This window comes from Terrapene carolina, unplaced genomic scaffold (genome assembly GCF_002925995.2).
Source record: "Terrapene carolina triunguis isolate 2854851 unplaced genomic scaffold, T_m_triunguis-2.0 Scaffold102, whole genome shotgun sequence".
In the NCBI taxonomy this organism is placed as follows: Eukaryota; Metazoa; Chordata; order Testudines; family Emydidae; genus Terrapene; species Terrapene triunguis.
Genome location: NW_020664453.1, coordinates 4170593 through 4193557, shown reverse-complemented (window position 1 = coordinate 4193557; position 22965 = coordinate 4170593). Strand labels below are relative to the sequence as shown.

At 40.9% G+C, this 22965-nt stretch overlaps 1 protein-coding gene across 1 annotated transcript; it reads left to right on the top strand.

Moving 5' to 3' along the window:
* The first annotated feature begins 1656 nt into the window (after positions 1 to 1656).
* LOC113406515 (protein zyg-11 homolog B-like) lies at positions 1657 to 21500 on the top strand. The gene is made up of 14 exons (XM_026651772.2): positions 1657 to 1736; positions 2599 to 2764; positions 6899 to 7653; positions 9010 to 9150; positions 10156 to 10332; positions 12839 to 12903; positions 14074 to 14173; positions 14265 to 14318; positions 14542 to 14703; positions 14784 to 14831; positions 15497 to 15694; positions 15788 to 15849; positions 18598 to 18695; positions 20757 to 21500. The coding sequence occupies exons 1-14, from the start codon at positions 1662 to 1664 to the stop codon at positions 20945 to 20947; spliced, it is 2292 nt and encodes a 763-aa protein (XP_026507557.1). The 5' UTR covers positions 1657 to 1661; the 3' UTR covers positions 20948 to 21500.
* The last annotated feature ends 1465 nt before the right edge of the window (positions 21501 to 22965 follow it).

Below are 22965 nucleotides of genomic sequence, written 5' to 3'. Positions count from 1 at the left end.
AGTAGCTTTGTACATTGATAGGCATACTGATTTCAGAGGGGCTACTCACTTACCTTAGGGTGACAGCGAAGTGAAGCCTAATTTCAAATGGTCTTCAATTTTCAAAGTAATTTAGAATGGACATTAATATGAACCTCAAACTGGAATTTGTTGGTTTATCCTCTGCACCCAGTATGAGTACTGTCAGCTGCCCTGGGGACTGATGCCATAAAAGCCTAAACCAAACATTGCAACAATTGTTTTTAAGTACAATAACCATATGCTCTAGATCACTGGTTCTCAAACGAAGGGGCGGCTTCCAAGGGAGGAGCAGGAATGTATCAAGGGAGGTCCAAGCTGTGTAGGGTGGGTTGGTTGGTTTTTTTAAAAAGAGCTCTGGCTGTCAGCCCTGGGTGGCTGGGGCTTGTGCAGAAAAGCCTTGCACAGCTGGGAGATGGGGACAGCTGGAGCCCTGCTGCTCAGGCTCTCCTCCCCTGCCCTCAGTCCCTCACTTGGAGGTGGTGGGGATCTGGCTGTCAGCCCTGGGGTGGCAGCGGCAGCACAGAAGTAAGGGTGGCAATGGGCTGTTATCTGCTATGAAAAGTGATGACATGAAGAAGAGGGGACCCCAATCAAATAAGTTTGAGAACCACCACTGCTCTAGATTGTGTGGTTTTCATATATGCCCTTCCCACATGCCCAAAATATTTAGCTTGTAGGCTGGTGCCCAAAGGTATGCTTATTTAAAGTGTGGCTCTGCTCTGCTGATTATGTATTTCTTACTCAGTGGATTTGATTCTACTTCTTTATAATGGAGTTTTACCTTTTTGTAAACTCTTAACTCTAAGGGCTCACAGTAACCTTTTGGTTTACACCAGTCGATGTAGGAGAATTGAGCCCACTACATCTACTGTTTGTGTGTAATCAGACTTTTATCTAGTCACTTTGTGTTGATAAGCTTTTCTTCTTTTTGCTCCTGTTTAGCTCTCCAGACCTGATATAGCTAAGGTAGAGTGACCTGAATTTTATTCCCTCGTGCTTTATCAACAGAATTGTTTAGGAAGTGCCATTTATTTGTACCAGTCCAGGCAATGAGGATGCATAAGAGTCACTAAGGGCATAATTTGATCTGTAAAATCTTTTTTACAAGGCAGGTGGTACACGTACCGAAAGGGAAGACTCCACCTTCACTTGTAGATTTGGAAGTTATAAAACTATATTTTAAATTGAGCTCCTAGTATGTTAAAAATCATCAATCAAGCTATCCAGAAACATGAGATGAGCTTTAAAAATCATAAGATTATGTAAAAACCGCATCGATAGTGGGCGCGTCTGTAAGCGACCAGACAGGCACCGGGGGGGGGCGTTAGGACGCAAGGAGGCTCTAAACCCGCCAGGGAAGGGCAAGGAAGAGGCGAGTTCCTAGGACTGGCCTCATCAGGCGGGAGGGGGCGCTGTGACCATTCAGGGGCTGCTCTGGGCTCGCCCCATCCACAGCTCGGAGCTCGCTCGTGTTCCCTGGCCGGAAGCGAGCGGGCGGCGCCTGCGCTGTGGCCGGGCTGGGCTCCCGGCGTTCCCGGTAGCGAGGCTGGTGGCCCCGAGCGCCCCAGCTCGGCGGAGAAAGCGGCGCGGAGCGGGCTGGGGGGCGTCTCTGCTGCGCAGGCCCGAGCCCCTCGCCCGCCATGGTGCGGTTCCTGCACGTCCAGAACCGGCAGCGGCCGCCGCCGCCCATCTGCAGCGACTGCCCCGCTGTCCAGGTGCGGGGCTGCCCCGGAGCCGGGCGGGCATGGGGGGCGCTGCGGGAGGCGGGCGTGTGTCTGTCTGTGTCCCCCCTCCGAGGGGAGGGTGGGACAGGGATCCCCGGGGGGTCGCTCTGTTTAGGGCTCTAGAGCGTGGACGTGCCCGAGGATCACTGGCTTCAAGGCTAGTCCGTTTCCTTCTGGATCAAACTCCTCTCCTGGGAATCAGGCCTCAGAGAGATCCTGAGGTGAGGTTGACATAAAACACCCGCCCTGGTTACCACCCTTTAAAAAAAGCGGTAATTGACTCTGCTAAAGTGTTGGGTGAGTTTGAGTGGTTACACGTGTGGCCGTGGTAGCCGCCCCTTTAAATCCTGACTTGTGCCCGTTACACATTCATATCAAACAACACTAAGTGAAAGTGGACTGTGCAGGGTGGGAGATCAGTGCATCTGAAATAGGGGTGGAATGAGGCTGTCTGGCCTGTATTAATATGCAGTTTATTCTGTCTGACAACTTATCTGGAGGAGCATCCACAATCACCAGCTACTCCTAACTGGATGCTTTCATGGCTACGCAGCAAGAGAATTTTCAGTTTCGAGTCTGAGCCTGCAGGACCTTTTCATAAAATGTCTATTGCTGTCAAGGTGTGGAGGGCTTGCAGGTTTGGTTCCTTGAAGTCTGAGGTCTACCATCATAGGTGGTTGTCTCAATCTCTGTAAGCTCCCTCATTGTGATATGTATTGAGCTATATCAAGTAGGTAGTGGGGCTGGAATACTTTGCTTTAACCTGAATTAATCATTGTGAAAGTATTTTGGTTAGTTGTGATTTGATTAATGTCTTATTAATGTGTGCAGGATTTTTATTTGCTTACAACAGGCTGAGGCATCGCCATACTCTTTACTTGACATCTCTTTGAAAGCGCTGACTGCTGACCTAGAGAAGTTTTGTACTGAGAGGCAAGATGGAACACTGTGCTTGAAAGAATCTGAAAGACTTCCCCAAGAAGTAGCTGATCGATTGCTGCAGACGATGGCATTTCATGGTAAGACATCTATCTTGGGATCAGCAAGTGTAGATCTGGTGGAAAAGCTGGATGTCAGACACTTTAGTCGTTTGAGTTGTATTTTTAACATCTGAAATCTTGGCGTAATACCACCTCAAACGTTCTTTTCCACCTCATATTTCATCTTTAGAAATCTGATCACCACCACCTTCAGAAAGTTTGTTCTTTTTACCTTGCCCCCAAAGTCATTTCTCTTGAATTGATTGCATCTTGTTTCTACTATTACATTTTCTCTTCTGCTTTTCTTAAATTGGAATTATCTAAATTTGAAGGCTACCAAAATTTCCCCCCCACCTATGGTGTCTTTCTCCCCCCAACCCCCCTCAAGATTTTAGTGTGCCTCCTCTGCTCACCTCAAAAATGAGAGAAGGGTGGACATTTATTTTAAAATATTAGTTAACAATATTTATTTTGGTTCTATCTTGGATTTGGTGAAGTTCTGGTGAAAAGTCTGGGAAAGGCAGGGCGTGTGTGTGTGTGGGGGGGGGGCAGACAATAAAAACATCTCTCTGGCATCACAGGTTAGAAATATGATCCATTTAATCTCTTTAAATCTTGCTTTCTTTTTTCTTTCAGCTAGTGATGGACACTCTGTTCATATTGTGATTCTGTACTGAGTATGGAGGAATTTATATAAAAACAAACGAGCGGAACTTTATTTTCATATCACACAGGCCTATCGGGCTTAAGGAATTTAGAGCAGTAAGAAGAGGGGTCTATGGTTGTTGTTTGCCGTCTTGTAGATTATGAAAAGGTTATGTGGCTATTTTGCTTATTCATAAGATTATTCTTGTCTACAGTTAGTTAATTTAATTGTTTTATGCTTCTCATTAAGCATTAAGTGTTGGAAACTATGAATATCTGATTTTTGAATGGCCCTAAATAATACAGCAATTGGAGTTTCTTAGCAAAGTCATGGGAATAGGATTTATGTATAAAAGCTTGGGAATAATTACCAGATTTGGTATATTTAAGTATTGTATATTGACTGCAGTAAGGAAAGCAAGTTATGTTGTTGCCCTGTGACTTACTGGTGAACTGGTTCATTTCAGGTTAACTAATTTATAGTTACACTTTTATATTTTTCCCTGTTGGCAAAGTTGAGGTAAAATATGTCACAAGCTAGCCTAGTCCTCCTCTGAACAGACCCCTGTGTGTGGTGACTGCAGCCAGCCGCTGAGTCCCATGTGCTTCTAAGGCCTCTGGGTTTGGGTAGGAACTGATCATTGTTCCTAGCTCTGGGTCTCTCAAGCGTACTCCTTGGTCTTGGGCCTGGCCTATGCTTAAAAATTAGATGGACCCGGCTTCATCGGTTAGGGGGTGTGAAAGAGAACCATAGTTAAGTTGACTTAGCCATGTCTATGCTGGGGGGTTATGTTGACAGAAATATTCTTCTGTTGCCCTAGCTACTGCCTCTTTGAGAGATGGATTAGCTACGTTGATGGAAAAACCCCTTCTGTTGATATAGGAAGCGTCTACACTATAGTGATACTGCAGCATAATAGCTGTGCCACTGTAGTGTAGATATGCTCTTAGGAAAACAACAAACATTCCCTCTCAATGTCAAAGTCCTTCAGCTCAGCAGCCCCTCCTGGTGTCTGGACATCTTGCTTCTGATGGTGGAATGCTGCCCCTCCTTCCTCAGAGAAGAAGCCTCCTTAAATAAAGTATTTCCTCTTTCGCCAAGTGGTCAGGCTGGGCAACTCCAGCTCTTCCAGCTATGTGCTTTGATTATAACCTCCATCTTGGGTTAAGACATCCAGTTGGAACTGAAAAAAACGGGGGATTTTGGCCCCCTCCTCAGACATGTTTCTGCACAGAGTCCACTGACTTTCAAAATCCGCAATCCCTGCTTAACAGCAAGCCTATTCTTCCATTAGGATAGTCACTCAGAGTAGATGGCCCTGAATGACTTTGTCATTGTTAGCTCTATAGGAGGTATTCCAAACCTCAGTATTATCACACAGTGCCCAGAATAGACTGTCCAGGGCCGTAGCAACAAAGAACGTGGCCCCCTCCGAACATATGTCCGGGCGGGGCCCCTTACAATGCAGAAACTGGAATGCGGTATTTATTTTGCCACTTTTAGGGGCCCCCTTCCTTGTGGGTCTCCCTCCGGTCGGAGGGTACGGAGGGCGCTCGCTACGCCTCTGAGACTGTCTTTGGTAGGAATTAAACGGTTTTCAGTTCCACCTGGATGTCTTAACCCAAGATGGAGGTTATAATCAAAATGGGGTTCACAAAACAAGTTTGTGTCAAATTGTACATTCCATTTTATCTGTGTGTCACAGGACACATCTAAAGAGAGCAGCTACCAAGGGTGGAAGGGAATTATTTAAGGTAGCACAAAAGTGTGATGTACGACAGGGTTCAGTCTTGTCATTGTTGTTCAAAGTGTATGTCAGCCTGCTGGTTGAGATGGAGATTTTTGATTGTTAAATTATTTTTGGTTTGGATGTTTTAGGAAAAACAAGTATCTTACAAAAGCAGGACAACGCGGGGTTTTTTGTATGCTTTAATAACCTTCATACAGTTCCCGGGTACTTCTTGTCATAGGTTTTCTGACATTAAATACTTAGAAGTAATAGGATGAAATGAAGAAAATGGAAATGTAGGCTGTGGAATCATCGCTTAAGGTCAGCAGTGGAAGGCCCTTCAGTTGGGACAATTAAAGCTAGATTGAGCAAAGCACTAGGAAAAAGTAGTGCCCAAAACATTCCGGTATTTAGCTGTTTATACTCTAATCAAGTAGGACTTACACAACAAATCCTTAACTAAAAATTCCAACATCATCTCTTCCAGACTAACTCTGAGAATTCTGTCTTGTCTTTGCTTCTGCTTGCTGCTTGTGTTTTTTCTTGATGTTTCATTGGTTAACATCGTGGATAAAATGCACACCATGGCTGAAATGATTCCAACAAATGTTTAAATGTTATACCATACTTCCTAATTTAGGTAACAACTTAAACTAATCTTAACAAAACTTTCCCAAATAATTGAGGCTTGTGGATTTAAATGCTGCCTGATCATTTTAAAATGGTCATGTTAAAATATGTCCCATATGTGATAATTCTCGCATTTTTTAACATAGTCCTGACTGTATCCATAATCTGTTTTCCTATAGAGTATGTAGAAATGGTGTCCTGATTTACTAGGATATAAGTATAGGGTTGAAAATCTATATATGCTGTATTTGTAAAGGTACTCTTGGAAAGATGTGATTGAAAAGCTAACCACCAGTGGATGCTTGAATTTGAGGGACAGCTAAAGGATCATTACCTTATTCTTTTCCCCTTCTCTTGTTCTTCTCGCAAATACACAGTCGTGACCTTTAAGAGGGAATTTTTATGGTTCTGTTAGCTCTCTAACAAGCTGGAATATCAGTGTGTGTATAAATCTACCATTTCACATGAAAATAGAGCATCAAGGAGTTTGTACTTCAAGTTATAGTATGTTTTTACTCTCAAATACTTATTGTATAATGAACAGTATAGAACATAATGAAGATTTTTATTCAGAATAGAGAATTTAGCACATTTTAATATATTTAGTAACAGTGTTTCCACCAAGCCCACAAAGATGAGGTACCCTGCATCCAATGTAAAAGAATGTATTCCTTGCCACATACATGTTCAGGATGTAATATGTGAGGAAGGCTAGAACACTTTATCAGATCACTATCGTAAGCCTTTTTGAGGATTCAAAACATGAGGAAGGAGAAACATCTCCTTTCAAAATCCTAATGTAGAAAGATTTCACCAGCACTGTGCACAGCTGGCAACTGCCGCTTTACATTTAGGACAGGCTGGGTCAGTTCTCACTAGTGTCCTGGCAGCAGTGACAGGGACTTGCTGCATAATTTTAAATTAAGGCTCGTATGTATGTGGGGATTCCAGAATTGTTTTACATTCTCAATTTTTTTCATTTATTCTTCTCAGTTACCTGCTCATAGATTGTTTCCTTACCTTCTAAGAATAATCCTTACAATTTCCCCATGTATGAGTATGCCTCCTGGCTAAAGTGTAGTGAACATGAGGGATGAAATAGGAGCACTTTCTATTGTTCCATTACGTTGCTGTCCGCTGTAACAGACTTATTGCTGTTTCCCAATAGAGCTGCTGAATGATGGAACTGTGGGCATTTTCCGAGGTAACCAAATACGCTTGAAACAAGCTTGCATCCGGAAGGCAAAAATATCTGCACTATCGTTCAGAAAAGCATTCTGCCATCATAAGCTAATAGAACTTGATGCTACAGGGATGAATGCAGACATTTCTATTGCAGATATTGTAAGCGGACTTGGTAGCAATAAGTGGATCCAGCAAAATCTTCAGTGCCTTGTACTGGACTCATTAAGACTTTCCCTGACAAATCCATATGAAAGGTGCTTCAATCAGTTGTCTGGTCTTCGTGCTTTGAGCATTACCAATGTTCGCTTCCACAATGAGGATTTAGTGGAGATTGCTTCACTTCCAAGGCTGGAAAGTTTGGATATATCCAACACTTCTGTCACTGACATAACTCCACTTCTCGCCTGCAAGGATCGACTTAAGTCTCTCTCTATGCACTATTTGAAGTGTTTAACAATGACTACGCCCCAAGTCTTGGATGTCATAAGACAACTAAAGTATTTGAACCACCTTGATATTTCGGATGATCAGCAGTTTACATCTGACATACCAGTCTCTTTACTAGAGCAGAAAGACATCCTACCTCAACTAGTGTCTTTGGACATTTCTGGCAGTAAATACATTACTGATGAAGCTGTAGAAGCATTTGTCAAACAGCGACCTGCAATGCAGTTTGTGGGACTACTTGCTACTGATGCTGGCTACTCTGAATTCCTTTCGGGAGAAGGAAACTTGAAGGTTTGAGTTTAAAAAAAAAAAAAAAGACACTTTTGCATGCAAAAGGAAGTGTGATCTACTGTGTTGAGTGTAGGAAGTAGAGTCAGGAACTCTGAATCCTACTCCCAGTGGGGCAAAAAAAGAGTTCAGGGAGAGGAGCAAAGATACGTTATTTGGCTCTTCTTTGCCCCACTTCTCTCTGACTAATCCTGTCCTCCTAATGAAAGTAACTTTGAGAATAAATCTAATAAAGGTCAAAACAGTTTGTGCAGTTAACAGTTGAGCTTGTTGAATATCAGGAATGGAAAAAAACAAAAATTAAAATAAAATCAATTAATTCAATGAAAAAGGCAAAAGAAGTTGTAGACTAACATTACTAGTGTTTGTCCAGCTCTGTTCTGCCACCCGAAGTTAAAATGAGCAAAAAATTGAATTGAGACAGACAACTGAGTTGAGGTGGGATCAGTTTTGTTTAGTGGTCTTGCCTAGATGCATTTATCATCCATATGGAGCACTAACAAACTGCTGTGTTGTATTTGAACTATTTCTGTGGCTCTGGGCAGAGCCTGGGCAGAACTCAGGATTGAGATCTTTGAACAGAAGGCGCTGTCACAATGCAAAGAATTTATCTGGAGAATTTTCTAAGTATATTCTTAGATTACTACATGTGAGTTATATTATAGCTTGTGTGGGCAAACCACAGCCCGTCAGATCTTTTAATCCAGACTTCAAGCTCCCGCCGGGCGGCTCCCGGAAGCCAGGCTCTGCGCAGCTCCCAGAAGCAGCGGCATGTCCCCCCTCCGGCTCCTATTTGTAGGGGCAGCCAGGGACTCCATACGCGGCCAATGGGAGCTGCAGGGGCGGCACTTGCAGATGGGACAGCATGCAGAGCCGCCTGGCCGGTGCCTTGCCTCTGCGTAGGAGTCAGAGGGGGGACATATCGCTGCTTCTGGGAGCTGCTTGAGGTAAGCGCCGCCTGGAGCCTGCGCCCCAACCCCTTGCCCCAGCCCTGATCCCTCTCCCACCCTCCAAACCTCTCAGTTCCAGCCCGGAGCACCCTCATGCACCCCAAACCCCTCAGCCCCACCCCAGAGCCCGCACCCCCAGCCAGAGCCCTCGCCCCCTCCCCCTGCTCTTCAACCCCCTGTCCCAGCCTGGAACCCCCTCCCGCACTCTGAACCCAGATGTGGCCCTTAGGCCAAAAAGTTTGCCCACCCCTGTTATAGCTAGATGACCACTTGCTCATTGTAACGTCATATTTTGAAGGGTTTTGGATAAGACTAATTTATTTGCACAGTTTCAAAAGATCCAACTTGTCAAAGGTAACGTGAAATTTTCTAATTAAACTTCAGTGTATTAACTGTTTTGTGCCCCCAGGTATCGGGAGGAGCAAATGAGATTCAGATTTCTGAAGCTCTGAAGCGTTACAGTGAGCGGTCATACTTTGTGAAGGAGGCTTTCTTTCGTCTCTTCACCCAGACGTGTTTTATGAGAATAACTAAGCCTGAAATCTTAAAGGTAAAAATGAATTGCTGGTGAGAGTAAATATCAACATATTTGTTGTATTTAGGTATGTGTGTATAAAAATCTGTAACTTATCAGGTACACATCCCAGACTCTTCTCCCTTCCCTTGAGTTAGCTAGTATGCTGAGTGGGGTTATTTCAGAAGTACACTTGCAGAGTAACCCAGGTGCTGTAATCTCCTTTCCTGTTGATCATAACTGTCACAGCAGGTAACAAAGGAAGAGATGGATTTGGAGAGAGTTCATGCTTCTCCCTTCCAGAATTTTAGAGATTAGGGCCAATACCCTTAAATGGATTTGAATTTAAATGTGGAGTTGATGAAGGCATGCTTTGTTTGTTTCCTCCATTTAGAATTCTAACTGCAACGTGATGGACTGGCTGTAGCTTTTGCAGTCAATTCTAGGTAGAATATGTTGACTAGTCCAGCCTGTTAGCTATGAAAGTATGGGTGGGACTGACTAGGTCTGCATCTGGTGCAATTTTGTGGTTAATCAAAGATCACAGAAGACATTCCTAGCGACTTCTTAGGTGTCCTGGAGAAGCAGTGAAGGACTGCCCTCTTGCCATCCCCAATACTCATTCTCTATTGGCTGTTGGAGGTCAGATGCCATCAGGTGCAGTCATAGATCCTGCCTCTTCCCCAGGGTGTTCCCCCTGTTCACAATAATATCACTTTCATCTCCCCCCAAATTTAGTTTGGGTCACCGTCCTTTTACATCCTGCGGATAGTAGGACATATCCTGGAATGGAGAAAAACTCACACCCTTCTCTAGGTGGTATGATTGCAGAATAAAGTTGATGATCGCCATTACAATCCTACTGCGCTACTAAGAGGGTGCACTGCTGGGTATACTTCTTGCTTTTGGTTAATAACTATTTAAAAGATTCAGTAATCATAATTAGAAGTGCATCATAACTTGTACAATGCAGTATTGTGACTGTCGTACAAAATTAGAAATATGAGATCTTATTATGTGAACATAACTTTTCTATTTCAGCTTGTGATTGTTGGAATGAGAAATCACCCCTTGGACTTGGCAGTGCAGTTAACTGCTAGTGCGTGTTCTCTTAACTTAACTAGACAGGGTCTGTCTGCTGGCATGCCTGTTCGTCTGCTGTCCGATGTGATCCATTTACTACTCAAAGCCGTGGAAAACTTTCCTGAACAACAACAGGTAAAAGGGCAGGGAGCACAATTTTAATTCGCTTCTCCTAACAAGGAGGGCTATAATATAAAGACAGAACAAGTATGTTTCTGCTCTGAGAAGGCTTCATCAGTATTGATGTACTGATATTTTGATCAAATCAAATCAAATGCCCTGATTAGCAGAAAATACCAGATTTGTAGAATCTGTGGCTTTTTCCCCTAATTTCTCTCTTCTGCTTTGCATCAGTAGAGGCCAACACTAAGGTTGGATGACTGGTGCTCTCTCTACTCTCATGCAGCTTAACAATTTTCTTTTTTGTTTTACTATTTATAAATTATGCATGCCATTAATTTTAACATTCAGATTCCTCTACAGTGTTAATCTTGCCTTGTCATGTTTCATCTTTGCTCTGTATTAGCAGACTTCTTATATGTCACTTAATGTAGTATAATGAGTACACTTAATTACACAGAAGAATAAATCGAGAATAAGTAGTCTGAAATACATAGAAGGCTGTCATCCTGATTCTATGAAAATACAGGAAATGCAGGTTGGACTCCTGGGAAAGTCAGGAGACTGACAGACATGTTATAAAGCATGTCCTATTGTTCTTAACCAATATTTGTGAATTGGTATAAGTGGTGAAGTGCCGTAAAATTACTCCTGAATTTTAAAGAAGACCAAACAACAAAAAACTCTGCTTGCATCACCGCTGAAAGTCTCCTGCTTTTCCTGTGCAATCAAATGTGGAGCTACATCAGAGTTGACTTCCTATGGGAAGTATAACTAAAATCTCAATTCTCACTGAGACATCGGCATCATTCACAGCTAGGGAAATATTGAAGCAGTGACAGACATTTTAAGGACTGTACTGGAAATGGGTATAATTAGTAGATATTTACTAATCGAAGTTACCTTTCAAGCTAGCTGTCCTCTGTACAATGTAGAAATCTCTCTTGCTGTATAAAGAGACTTGCAGCATTCTTGCTGTCATGAGGCCTCAGATGCATTTTAGTATTGGCATAACTTAAAGAGAATTATTAGAAGTCTGGCACAAATTCAGTCATTACTTCCTCCACAGCAATTAGATTTCTTTAGTTTCTGTTCAGAAACAAGAAATAGCAGTTCCAATACTTGTAATTCCACATCAAGGACTGATGTGTAGTGCTTTCTGAATTGGTGGTGGCTTGAGATCTCCCACTTACTCCTATCCTCTCATAAGTCGAAAAAGCTAACAATGCTAGCCACCATTAGGAAAGGGATAGCTAATAAGAGCAAATATCATAATGCCACTATATAAATCTATGGTACACCCACACCTTGAGTACTGTGTGCAGTTCTGGTTGCCCCATCTCAAAAAAAGATATATTAGACGTGAAAAAGGGCAACAAAAATTATTACAGGTATGAAACAGCTTCTGTATGAGAAGAGATTTAAAAGACTGAGACTGTTCAGCTTGGAAAAGAGATGACTAAGAGGGGATATGGTAGAGGTCTATAAATGGTTTGAATTAGGGAATTATTTACCCTTTTACATAGCCAATGAATTAATAGGCAGTAGTTTTAAAACAAACAAATGGAAGTACTTCTTCACATAACACACAGTCAACCTGTGGAACTCATTGGCAGGGGACATTGTGAAACCCAAAAGTCTGATTGGGTTAAAAAAAAATTAGATAAATCCATGGAGGATAAGTCCATCACTGGCTATTAACCAAGATGGTCATGGTCACAATCTCATGCTCTGGGTGGCCCTAAACCTCCGACTGCCAGAAGCTGGAACTGGATGAAAGGGGATGGATCACTCAATAATTGCTTTTTCTGTTGTCTCTTTGAAGCTGCTGGCATTGGCCACTGTCAGAAGACAGGATACTGGGCTAGATGGATAATTGATCTGATCCCATATGCCCCTCTTACATTATTATGAGATAGCACACACTAAGTAATGGTTAGTGGCAGCAATATTCATGTGCTTTTCTTGAATCCAGTCCGGGCTGATAGCAAAGGCTGTTAAGGAAATGCTTTAGATCCAAAGCTGTGATACAGCCAACTGTAATCTTGTAGGATGGTAACAGTCTGCCCTGCTTGCAACACTGAATTCATACAGCTGATACTGACCCTTGAGGAGAGGTTAAGGCTGGTAGTGGGGACTTGGACTGAGATTTTACAAAGAAGTCCAATTCTTAGACTACTTTGAATATGAATTAAAAAAATCTCACAGCAAGATAAAATTTAACATCTTCCCCATTCCAAAAACCTCCTTGTACGATAAAGTTAAGTAAGGAACAAAACTGGACTCATTAATATCATACGTTCTAGGGGAGATTGCATTATCTGTACTGCAGAAGCCTTTACATTGTTTAAGATTTTGTTTATGGTATCTCAGTTCCATCCTTTACTTGTTTAATTATTAGTGTCTAATAATACAATACATGGTTCCCTAATGATTAGTGAACTGCAAAATTATTATAAAATAAAATATGAGTGTGCTTCTGTAACTTCATGAAATCTTTTTCTCCCCCCCCCACAAACAGCTGCAGAAGAATTGCCTCCTCCTACTATCTAGTGTCAGGATCCTTCAAGATGTTCCATTTAACAGGTAAATGACAGCCCAATAAATTGAAATAGGATGTCAAACAGCATGTCAAATATTTGGAACAAATTTTCTTTTTTCTGATTTTCTTTTTTTTTTATCATAACTTTCATCTTTAAACTTTCTTTTGGGGATTCTCAATTAACTAGTCTTCTGAATTGTCATTCAGAAATTTTAGGTTCGCTTCCTAGGGCCTGATTCTTGCTTATAGACTCATAAACTGCAAGTAACTGTACTGAAGCTGATGGTGTTACATTTGTACAAAGCTGGTGGGAGATCAGACTGGCAGTAAAATCTTGGCCCAATTGACATCAATGGCAAAATTCCTGTTGACTTCGGAAGGGCCAACACTTCAAGGTTTCTAGCTCTTTGGACATGTTCATCTGCTGGAGGGATAGGCAGTTGCCTTGTATATGACTTCAGTGATCTTTCTTATCTTTCAATGGTGTTAATACACTATTGATGACATTGTTGTGTGCAGTGTTGTGGTAGACGTGGAGGTCCCAGGATATTAGAGAGACAAGGTGAGCGAGGTAATATCTTTTATTGGAACAGCTGTTGGTGAGAGAGACCAGCTTTCGAGCTACACAGAGCTCTTCCTCATGTCTTCCTGAAGAAGAGCTCTGTGTAGCTCGAAAGCTTGTCTCTCTCACCAACAGAAGTTGGTCCTATAAAAGATATTACTTCACCCACCTTGTCACTCTATTGATGACATTGGCAATTGACTGCCTGGAGGGAGGAATGGGTGAAGGAAGCAGAAGGTAAGAGTGGAGGATTCTTTGCTCTGACAGGAAGAAAGGGAAACCTTTCTTCAGATGTGGAGAGGGGGGTTGGTGGTAGTTCTGTTGGTAAAAAAAGGCATCACTCATGCATTAATAATGAGTTATTTACTGTTGCTCACTTAGTCATTTTTTAGATAGCCTTTTAAAACTATTGGATCCCTCTTAAAATCTTTCTTGTGGCCCGATCAAAGGCTGCTATAAATTAGTCTTTGTAATTGCCCATTTTCGGGGGTGGGGAGAGGATTTGCAAAAATCAGGCTTGTGCTTTTTTCTATCCTTTGGAAACTAAGCATGTTTCCTTCCGTTTCCAGAGGTTGATATGAGAACCCTAGAGTCTGAGATGCAAGATGAAATTTAAGTTTTGTATAACTTACACTCTGCTGTCATAATCTAGGTTTGAAGCTGCCAAACTTGTTATGCAGTGGCTGTGTAACCATGAAAATCAAAATATGCAAAGGATGGCAGTGAATATAAGCTCTATTCTAGCTTTGAAGGTATGTGATTTAAATTTGGAAATGTTCAAACTTCTGTTTCCTAATTTCCAACAGATATTTCAGATACTCATGTAACATTATTTACTTGCAGCTTTCATCTGAGCAAACAGCACAACTTAGTGCAGAGCTCTACATCGTTGTGGGGGTGAGTTGCACATCTCTCTGTGACATTCTTTATCACTAGGTATTAAACCAACATCATGTGAGAAATGACTCCATTCTGAGCAACCCACATTTGTACAGCACAGAGCATGATGGGGCTTAAGGTCTTTTGGTGCTTTCACAATATCAATATGAATTATTACTAATGTTTGCAATGAGAATCAAAGCCAAAATCTAAAACCTTATTTTTTGCTTTTCCTTTACAGGAACTTCTTGAAATAGTTGAACAGAAAACAAATTTGAATGAAGTAGATACTACTTTCATGTTTACCCTGAGTGCACTTTGGAATCTCACTGATGAATCCGCTACCACCTGTAGGCACTTCATTGACAACCAAGGGTTAGAACTCTTCATGAGAGTTTTAGAGGTGAGGGTGTGAGTGATTGTGGTAGATTGCTAGCATACATCAAAACTCTCTTTAATGATGACCTTTGTTTGTCTTTACAGTGTTTTCCATCTGATTCAGCTATACAACATAAAGTTCTTGGCCTTCTGGTAAGATCAAAATGAAGTTCTGTTTTAAAAGAAACATTAGTTTTCTATTATTTGTTTCTATTTAACTTTCAGTTAGGAAATACCTGGAGGGCATGTTAACTTCCTTTAGTAAAAAGAGATTTTCTCCCTTACAATTTAAGAGTATCAGCTTATATCCTTAGGCACTCATCTCAGCATCATTTTACATTACACTGATTTTCTGAAAACCAGTTTACAGTACATGGATTAAACTCGGAATAACCATTCAGCAGTCAAGGCATTTCCTTCAGTAGTTCTGCAGGAGTTAGGGGAGCAAGTGAAATGAGTACAAGTACCCAAAAAAAGATAAAAAAGATAAAGGACCAGTTCTGCTACTGCTGAACTCGATGGCAAAACTCTTGTTAAATTCTGGATTGGACTCAAAATTAAGTAATGTAACAAAATATGAACTGTAAGTCAGGGTTTGGTGTTTTGTTGTTGTTGTGGTGGGTTTTTTTTGTTTTTGGCTTCAGTTTGATTTTTAGGTATTGAAGCTTTCAGAGAAACAACTGTTGTGATAGAAAATGGGAGGTATAAGGCCCATCATCCTTCAGAAGAAATTTATTTACTTATCATAATGCTTATGAACGTTGTATATGCTGCTTATCTTGAGCACACTGATTTTTTTCACCTATTCTGTCTTACAGAACAATGTAGCAGAAGTGAGAGAACTTCAGTCTAAACTAATGTGGAAGGACTTCATAGACTGTCTCAGTGAATTATTGTGTAGTGCTGAGATAGAAGTCAGTTTCTTTTCAGCTGGGATTATTGCTAATTTACTATCTAGAGGAGAGCAGGCCTGGACACTGAGTCAAACCCAAAGAAAATCTCTGATTGAACAACTGGTACGCTGGCTAAAACAGATACCCTAGTTTTATTCTAGTACGGTGCTTCTGCTGTTTACTGTAAATATTATATTTAATTTTGTATCTTTACAGCATTCAACCATTTTGAAGTGGCCAACACCAAAATGTAAGATGGTAGCATTGGTTGCCTACAGGTAATGAATTCGGAATAATGTCTTGACAATATTAACTCTTGTACTGTTTCTGAAGTTTGTGTACTTACTGTATTTCTGCTGCTGTCGCCGCCAACCTCTTCACCCTAAATGTTCTCCTTTATGGAACACTGCTTTTGTAGCAGATTTCTTGGACACGTTTGAGTAGGGAATGTAGGAGAGAAAAGCCATTTGGAGCCTGCTGAAATACTGTTCTGAGTAGTTTTAACCAGCTAAAATAACACATATCATTCACTGGAACCAGATTTGGGTCCTGCACCGATGACTTCAACATTCCAAGCCTTTTTTTAGGAGCATATAAATTGATATGCTGCATTACACTGGTGGCTTATAGTCTAGTATCCTGTCTGTGAGAGTGTCCGGTACTACCAGCTGTTTCAGAGGAAGTTGCAAGATACCCCATAGCTGAAAATTTATAGAATAATTGGACTGTTAAAGGATGCTTTTGCCTAACTTCTGTCACTTAGAAATTGGCTTAAATCCTGAAGCATGTGGCTTTCTCTTTTTAAAATAATAAAAACCACCACAACCTAATGTAATTGTGGATGCTCCCATTAGCCATATGGCTGTCTTAAAGCTTTATAAATCCTGCCAAAGCATTGGCCTCTCATGAATGAGTTCCATAGGTAACTTTTGTGGAGGTGTTTTTTAAAATTTTCCTTGAATTAGGAAACTTAATGGTTTTAAATTTTGTCCCCTTTTTTCTTATTTAGAGTATAAATGGGAACGTGATTTTTTTTTTCCATATGCCATTAATTATTTTATATATCTTTATCCCTTCTTGTTCATCTACAATCTAAACTAAACAATCCCAATCTCTTTCCGTATGGAAGGCTTTCCATGCCTCTCATCACTTATTACCTATTTACAGAATCATATAAATGTAGGGCTAGAAGGGACCTTGAGAGGTCATCTAGTCCAGCCCCCTGTGCTGAGGCAGGACCAAGTAAACTAGACCACCCCTGGCAGGTGTTTGTCTAATCTGTTCTTAAAGACCTCTGTCGGAGAAAAAGAGTTCTCACTCTTTCGGTTGGGTGCAGCAAATCAGATACTTCATTATCTCTAGCAATTGCGTGGAGGGAGAGAGCTGAACAGGTCTCTCTACAGGTAAACAATTACAGCAAGCATTTATACCTTTGTTACAGACAATAATGAGCAACAGCTGCATTTTGTTTATACATAGGTCATCCTGATCTTATTTTTCTCACTTATTTTTAGACTCTAGTCTACATTCCATATCATCTACACAAGGTCGCAACAACTTCTCACACAGTTCTTTCCCACTCACCTCACACAATCCTCGCTTCTACAAATCTCGCGTTATTAGGGTTACAGTTAGCCTGACTCCTGCTAACAGAAGAGACTGTTTGCATTGAAATCCCCTTCCAATCCCTGTCAGGCCTTGCTCTACTTCCACACCTCCAATGATGGGGATTCTACAGTCTCCCTTGAAAGCCTATTCCAGAGCTTGAACTATCCAAGTTTTTCTTATCTAACCTAAATCTCCTTTACTGTAGATTAAGCCCATTACTTTTTGTCCTACCTTCATGGACATGGAGAACAATTGATCATCGTCCTCATTATAACAGCCTTTAACATATTTGAAGACTGTTATCAGGTCCCTCCTCTGTCTTCTTTTCTCAAGACTAAATATGTCCAGTTTTTTTAACTTTTCCTCATAAATCAGATTTTCTAAACCTTACATCATTTTTGTTGCTCTTCTCTTGACACTCTTCAAATAGTCTGTATCTTTCTAAAGTGTAGTGCCTAAAACTAAACACAGTACTGCAGCTGAGGCGAGGCCTGCCCAGTCCCAAGTGTAGTAGGATAGTTACCTCCTGTGTCCTACATATGACCTACATTCTCTGTAACTCAATAGACTTCAGTAACTCAACCAGAGGTTAGAAGTCTTTTACAGGAGTGGGTGGGTGAGGTTCTGTGGCCTGCAGGAGGTCAGACTAGATGATCATGATGATCCCTTTTGGCCTTAAAGTCCGAGTCTGTGTGACACTTCCATTAATTCAGCCCAGAATATTAGGCTATTTTGCAACTGTGACCACGTTTAGACGACATCTAGATCACATTTCCTTAGGGGTTTTTTTATGAGAATGTCACATGGGACTGTGTCAAAAGCCTTACTATAAAATCAAGATGTATCATGTCTGCTTTCCCCCCATATCTTCTACACCAGAAATTGTGTCAAAGAGGGAAATTAGATTGGTTTGGCACAATTTGTTCTTGTCAAATCCATGTTGGCATTTACTTCTTACCCTGTTGTTCTCTATGTGCTTACAAATCAATTGTTTAATAATTAATTCCAGTATCTTTCCAGGTGTCAAAGTTAGGCTGACTGTTCTGTAATTCCCTGGGTCCTCACCCAGTTCTGGAAGATAATTATTTATTAAATACTTTTATTGCTGCTGCTATTAGAGAGTGACTAGAACTAGCCATAGTGTCCCAGAGGAGGGTCTACCATTGACTTCCATAATGGTATTACAGTATCTTCAGTAGTACTTTCCTATCCCTTTTGATACATAGCCTCCCTCTTCAGTCACTTTTTTGACTGCCACACTTGAGTGTTTCCTGGGTGTTTAATATTTAATGCAGAATCCAACACTGTGTAGGAGAATACCTAAAGCTTAATGTGCTGAGACAGCACAGTTACTCTGAAATAAAGGTATCTGGTATCACCATGACTTTGCCAAATATATTTCTCTTTTTAACCCATAGATCCTTGAATCCTTTCTATCCATTACTTGACTGCTTCACGATATCTGGGGTTCAGCTCTGGGCAGTGTGGGCCATGCAGCATGTCTGCTGCAAAACTCGTATGTATTCAACTTTACAGTTTAATCTTTTAATATGAAATTGGATGGTTCTCATGTTCACTCATAAGCCTGTTGGATAAGTACATCAAAGTTTAAGTCATTCTTTGCTGACCTCTTATTCATATAGGGTTTATTTTGGATATTAAACAGTAGTCTCATTACATTCAGTGACTCAAAACATTGTAACAAGCTGAGATCCAGTTCCTTGGTTTTTAAACTGATCTGTGTTGGGCGACAATAGGGTAGTAAATAAAATGGCTGGTCAGGATGAATTTGTCTTTTATATAACTCTCATGAGTAAGGCTATGTTTTAGTCATGGGTATTTTTAGTAAAGTCATGGATGGGTCACAGGCAATAAACAAAAATTCACGGGTTGGTGACCTGTCCATGACTTTTACTATATACCCCTGACTAAATATTGGGGGCTCTGGGGGCGCCCGCTGGAGCTGGGGGCGGGGGGCTGGCTCTGGGGGTGCCTGCTGGAGCTGGGGGCGGGGGGCTGGCTCCGGGGCGCTGCTGGAGCTCAGGGGTGGGGAGTGGCCTGGGACTGTCGCTGTCACTGCTGTCAGGGGACGGCCCAGGACCACCACCGCCGCTGAGGGGGGACTGGTGAGGCTGGCCCCCAGGTGGACCTGCTGTCAGGCACATCTGCAGGCTGCAGAAGTCATGGAGGTCCCGGAAAGTCACGGAATCCATGACTTCCGTGACAGACTCACTCATGAGTAAGTAATGCAATTCTGCAAACAATGTATTCTCTTTAAATTGAAAAAACAATCCTGTAGAATTCACAGATGTATTGTAACTAACAAGTCTCATTGCTGCCTGCTTTGTTTTTTTATGTTAATGTGTACATATGTGTGAGAGTTGATGGATGTGTCATCCCTACTCACCCCATTGCTTTTGGGACTTCACTGTTCTGCTCCTGAGCATTTCCTAAGGTGTCCTCCATACCATCAAACTAAATGGCAATTTTTATGAGGAATATTTCTGTGTAAGGGAGCAGTTACCAAAAGTACTTGGGTTGTATTCATTTTGATATCCTAAGTGTTTGGAAATTATCATAATGTTTGGCAGATGCACCAAGTTTCTACCTTTAAAGCAGGGTAATGTCAGGATCCTTGCTCTCAGGATATATGAGGTGGGATCTGTGGCAACATTATGCTATAGGGGTTGCAGTGAGTTGAAAAAGAGGGTATAATTGGAGCTGCTATTGAGCCAATTCCCTAACATGGTGTTCGTGGCACTGTTCTGTTGGAGGTTCTGTGTTTCAGAGGAAACTTTTTAAAACCGAAGTTCTGATCTTTTTTTAAAAACCCTGTAATCCTCTTCAGAATAGGGTTTTACCTACTATTTCCTACAGTGTCAGTGTGGATGCTGTATTCCACTCCTCTTCCTGCCCTAAACTGTTGTGTAGCATGGCTGTATGCCATATTCCACCTCAGGGGCAGCTCTAGCAGTGTGGAGTGAAGTGGACTTTATACGTCTGTAGTAGTTTGTAAATTTGTAAAGAGTATTGTGGACTACAAAATCATTTATGTAATGTACATCAAATAATTGGACCCATGTATGATCACTGGGTAGCTTTAAAGAGCAGTAGTGTATAGTCAGCCAATCTGCATATGCGTGCACTAAAGTCAATGTCAACTTAGTAGCCTGTTTACAACTCAGTTTTTAATAAACTAGTTTGATTCCAAATCCTGGTCCAGTTCATTTAACTGTATCTGGGAAATGTTGATCCTCCCTTCTATACTTAATAATTTTATTACTCTAAGGATGGTATTTCCAAAAGCACTGGACGTTAGCATTATTCTGCCCTCATTGAAGTAGTCATAAATGGGAACAATCAATCCAATGCTGAGTACTATTTAAAATCCTATCTAATATTGTGCATGTCAATTTAACTGCATCACTAATTATGTAGTCTAAATATTGGCTGAAGTCAGAGGCAGCATAACTGGATTAGCTAACACTTGAATTTTTCTCCTAATATAAGTTGTCATTTTGACACTCTCTTAGCAAAGTCCCTAATAAAGATGCACTTTCTCTCTCTTTCATTTCAGCTGCCAGGTACTGTAGCATGTTAATTGAAGAAGGTGGCTTGCAGCACTTGTATGACATCAAAGAAAACAATCAGACTGATCCAGATGTCCTGCGAATCAACAATGAGATACTAGACACTGTAGAGACACACATGATGTACTATGGGAGACCTAAATATTTAAAGAAGCCACAAACCAAATCAAATGGATAGCTGTAGATATAACTCTAATTTTCCTTTGTTATAATCCTTCACAAACTGTACTGAGAATATTTGGTACTATTGATCACTGCTTAAGATGGGCATTCCTATAAGATTACTGCTGCTTACATTGAGGAGGGCTTGTTACAGCCAGAGTCCTCTAGGAATGGCTCATTTTGTGACTTGACTTTTGAGGCGGGACATGAGGCTTTGGGATAGATTTTTAAAGGTATTTAGATGCAGATAGGTGTGTAGATTCTTCTGAAAATCCCACGAGAAGCTTATCTGCATCCTCAGTTGTCTAAATACAGTTAAAAATCTGGCCCTTCACTCCCTTCAGTTACTGTTTGGAAACTGCTCCCATTTGGTTTGTCAGGCAGGGCTTGAACAGAATGCTGTATGCTTGCAAGTTAGTATTTTTACACTCAAGTCTTTGTGCTCACTTCTCACTGTGACCAAAGTGTGCCAAGGGCCATCACCAACTGAGTCTTCAAAGTCACTTGTAAGCTGTGTCCCTTTTCTAGTCTTACCAACACTGGACCACTATCCTAGTCTTTCCATGCCGCATCAACGTTTGAAATGATATTTGTGGTGTAGAAAGGAACAGGCAGGAAAAACTTTAAAAATTAATCAAAAGTTAGGAGTAGAGAGCTTCTGCACACCCTCACCCAAAAAAACAAAACCAAACATGAAACTCAGTGGGTAAGAAAATACCTGAGATTACCCGTTTCCAATACAGTACCCAGAATATTTGGTCTCCTTACAGGCAGACTAACGGTTGCTTTAGTGTTTCCAAATTCTGTCTTTAGCAGTGCACACACTTTCCCACTGACTTTAGTGGGAGTGAAATACAGGTCATAGGAGGGTAGAATTTGACTGTGTTGTGCAGTGAATTATATCCCCATAGTCCAAAATATCACCAATGTTCTGTGTAAATCTCATTGCTATGAAATTGTAAATTTAAAACTTAACTATAATGGGAGTCTTCCAAAGGCTTTTTTAAGTTTTCATATAATAAAATATAAAAAACAGGTCTAAGAACAGCACTTACACATGTATGGAAATTGGAGTTCTGTTGAAAGAAATGGAGACTGTGCAACATGCAAGTGTCTGATTAAAGTGTAATTGTTGAAGTAAATGGTGCCATGAATTCAGGATTCTATTGTTTCTTAAGTGTCAACTTTCTGGGAAGAATATGTGGGTGAGGGCCCCTGAGAGGTTGTTCTGCACTGTCTGAGTACTGGGAAATTCCAGTGTGGTTTCCCTTCCCTTAATCAACTCATCCCCCCCATGCCCCCCCCCTTTTTTTAAATTCACATCAACGTACAGAAAAAATCCATCACACTTACATGATGATGCTGGATGTTTTACATGTTTATCTTTATCTAAGGTAGTTAAGTGAATTTTATCAGATTTACTTGTCTCACTGTTTATATTTCAGGTAAGTCAACTTTCATTTTCAAATTGTTAGAAATTTAAGTATTGCAGCATTAGTAGTATAGGGCATTCTTTAACTGGTTTAATTGAAATTATTGAAGTCTTTCAGTTGTTAAGAGTCTTTAATTAAACTTATTTGGGGGCACAGTTTTTAAAATTCCAGAGATCTGCTCCTAGAAGCCATTGTAGCAATTTCAAACACCTAGCTAGGAACCAGGGAACTATCAATTTGTGAACTGGTTTTTTTAAAGCCTTGTAGCTAGTTGCCTATTGTCTCATTCCTAGAATTTAGTGACATGAGTGTACACTACTCAGTTTGAAATTGCCAACTAGAAATATAAAGTAGTTTCAAGTACTGCCCCTGCCAAGTTGATATTTTTTAAAATAGAAAAATGTTAGTGAAAATATTTTGTTTAAAAAAAAAAAGAAGTATTTACATGGAAACTTCTGGTTATAATATTACAGCAAGTTACTGGTCCTTGCCAGCACCAAGTACGTCACAGCAAACCACACAAAGAATTAAGGCACAGAGTTTATTTGTGGTTTTCATACAGTACAAAGAGGAAACAAAGTAACTTTTGCATTCCAAAAAT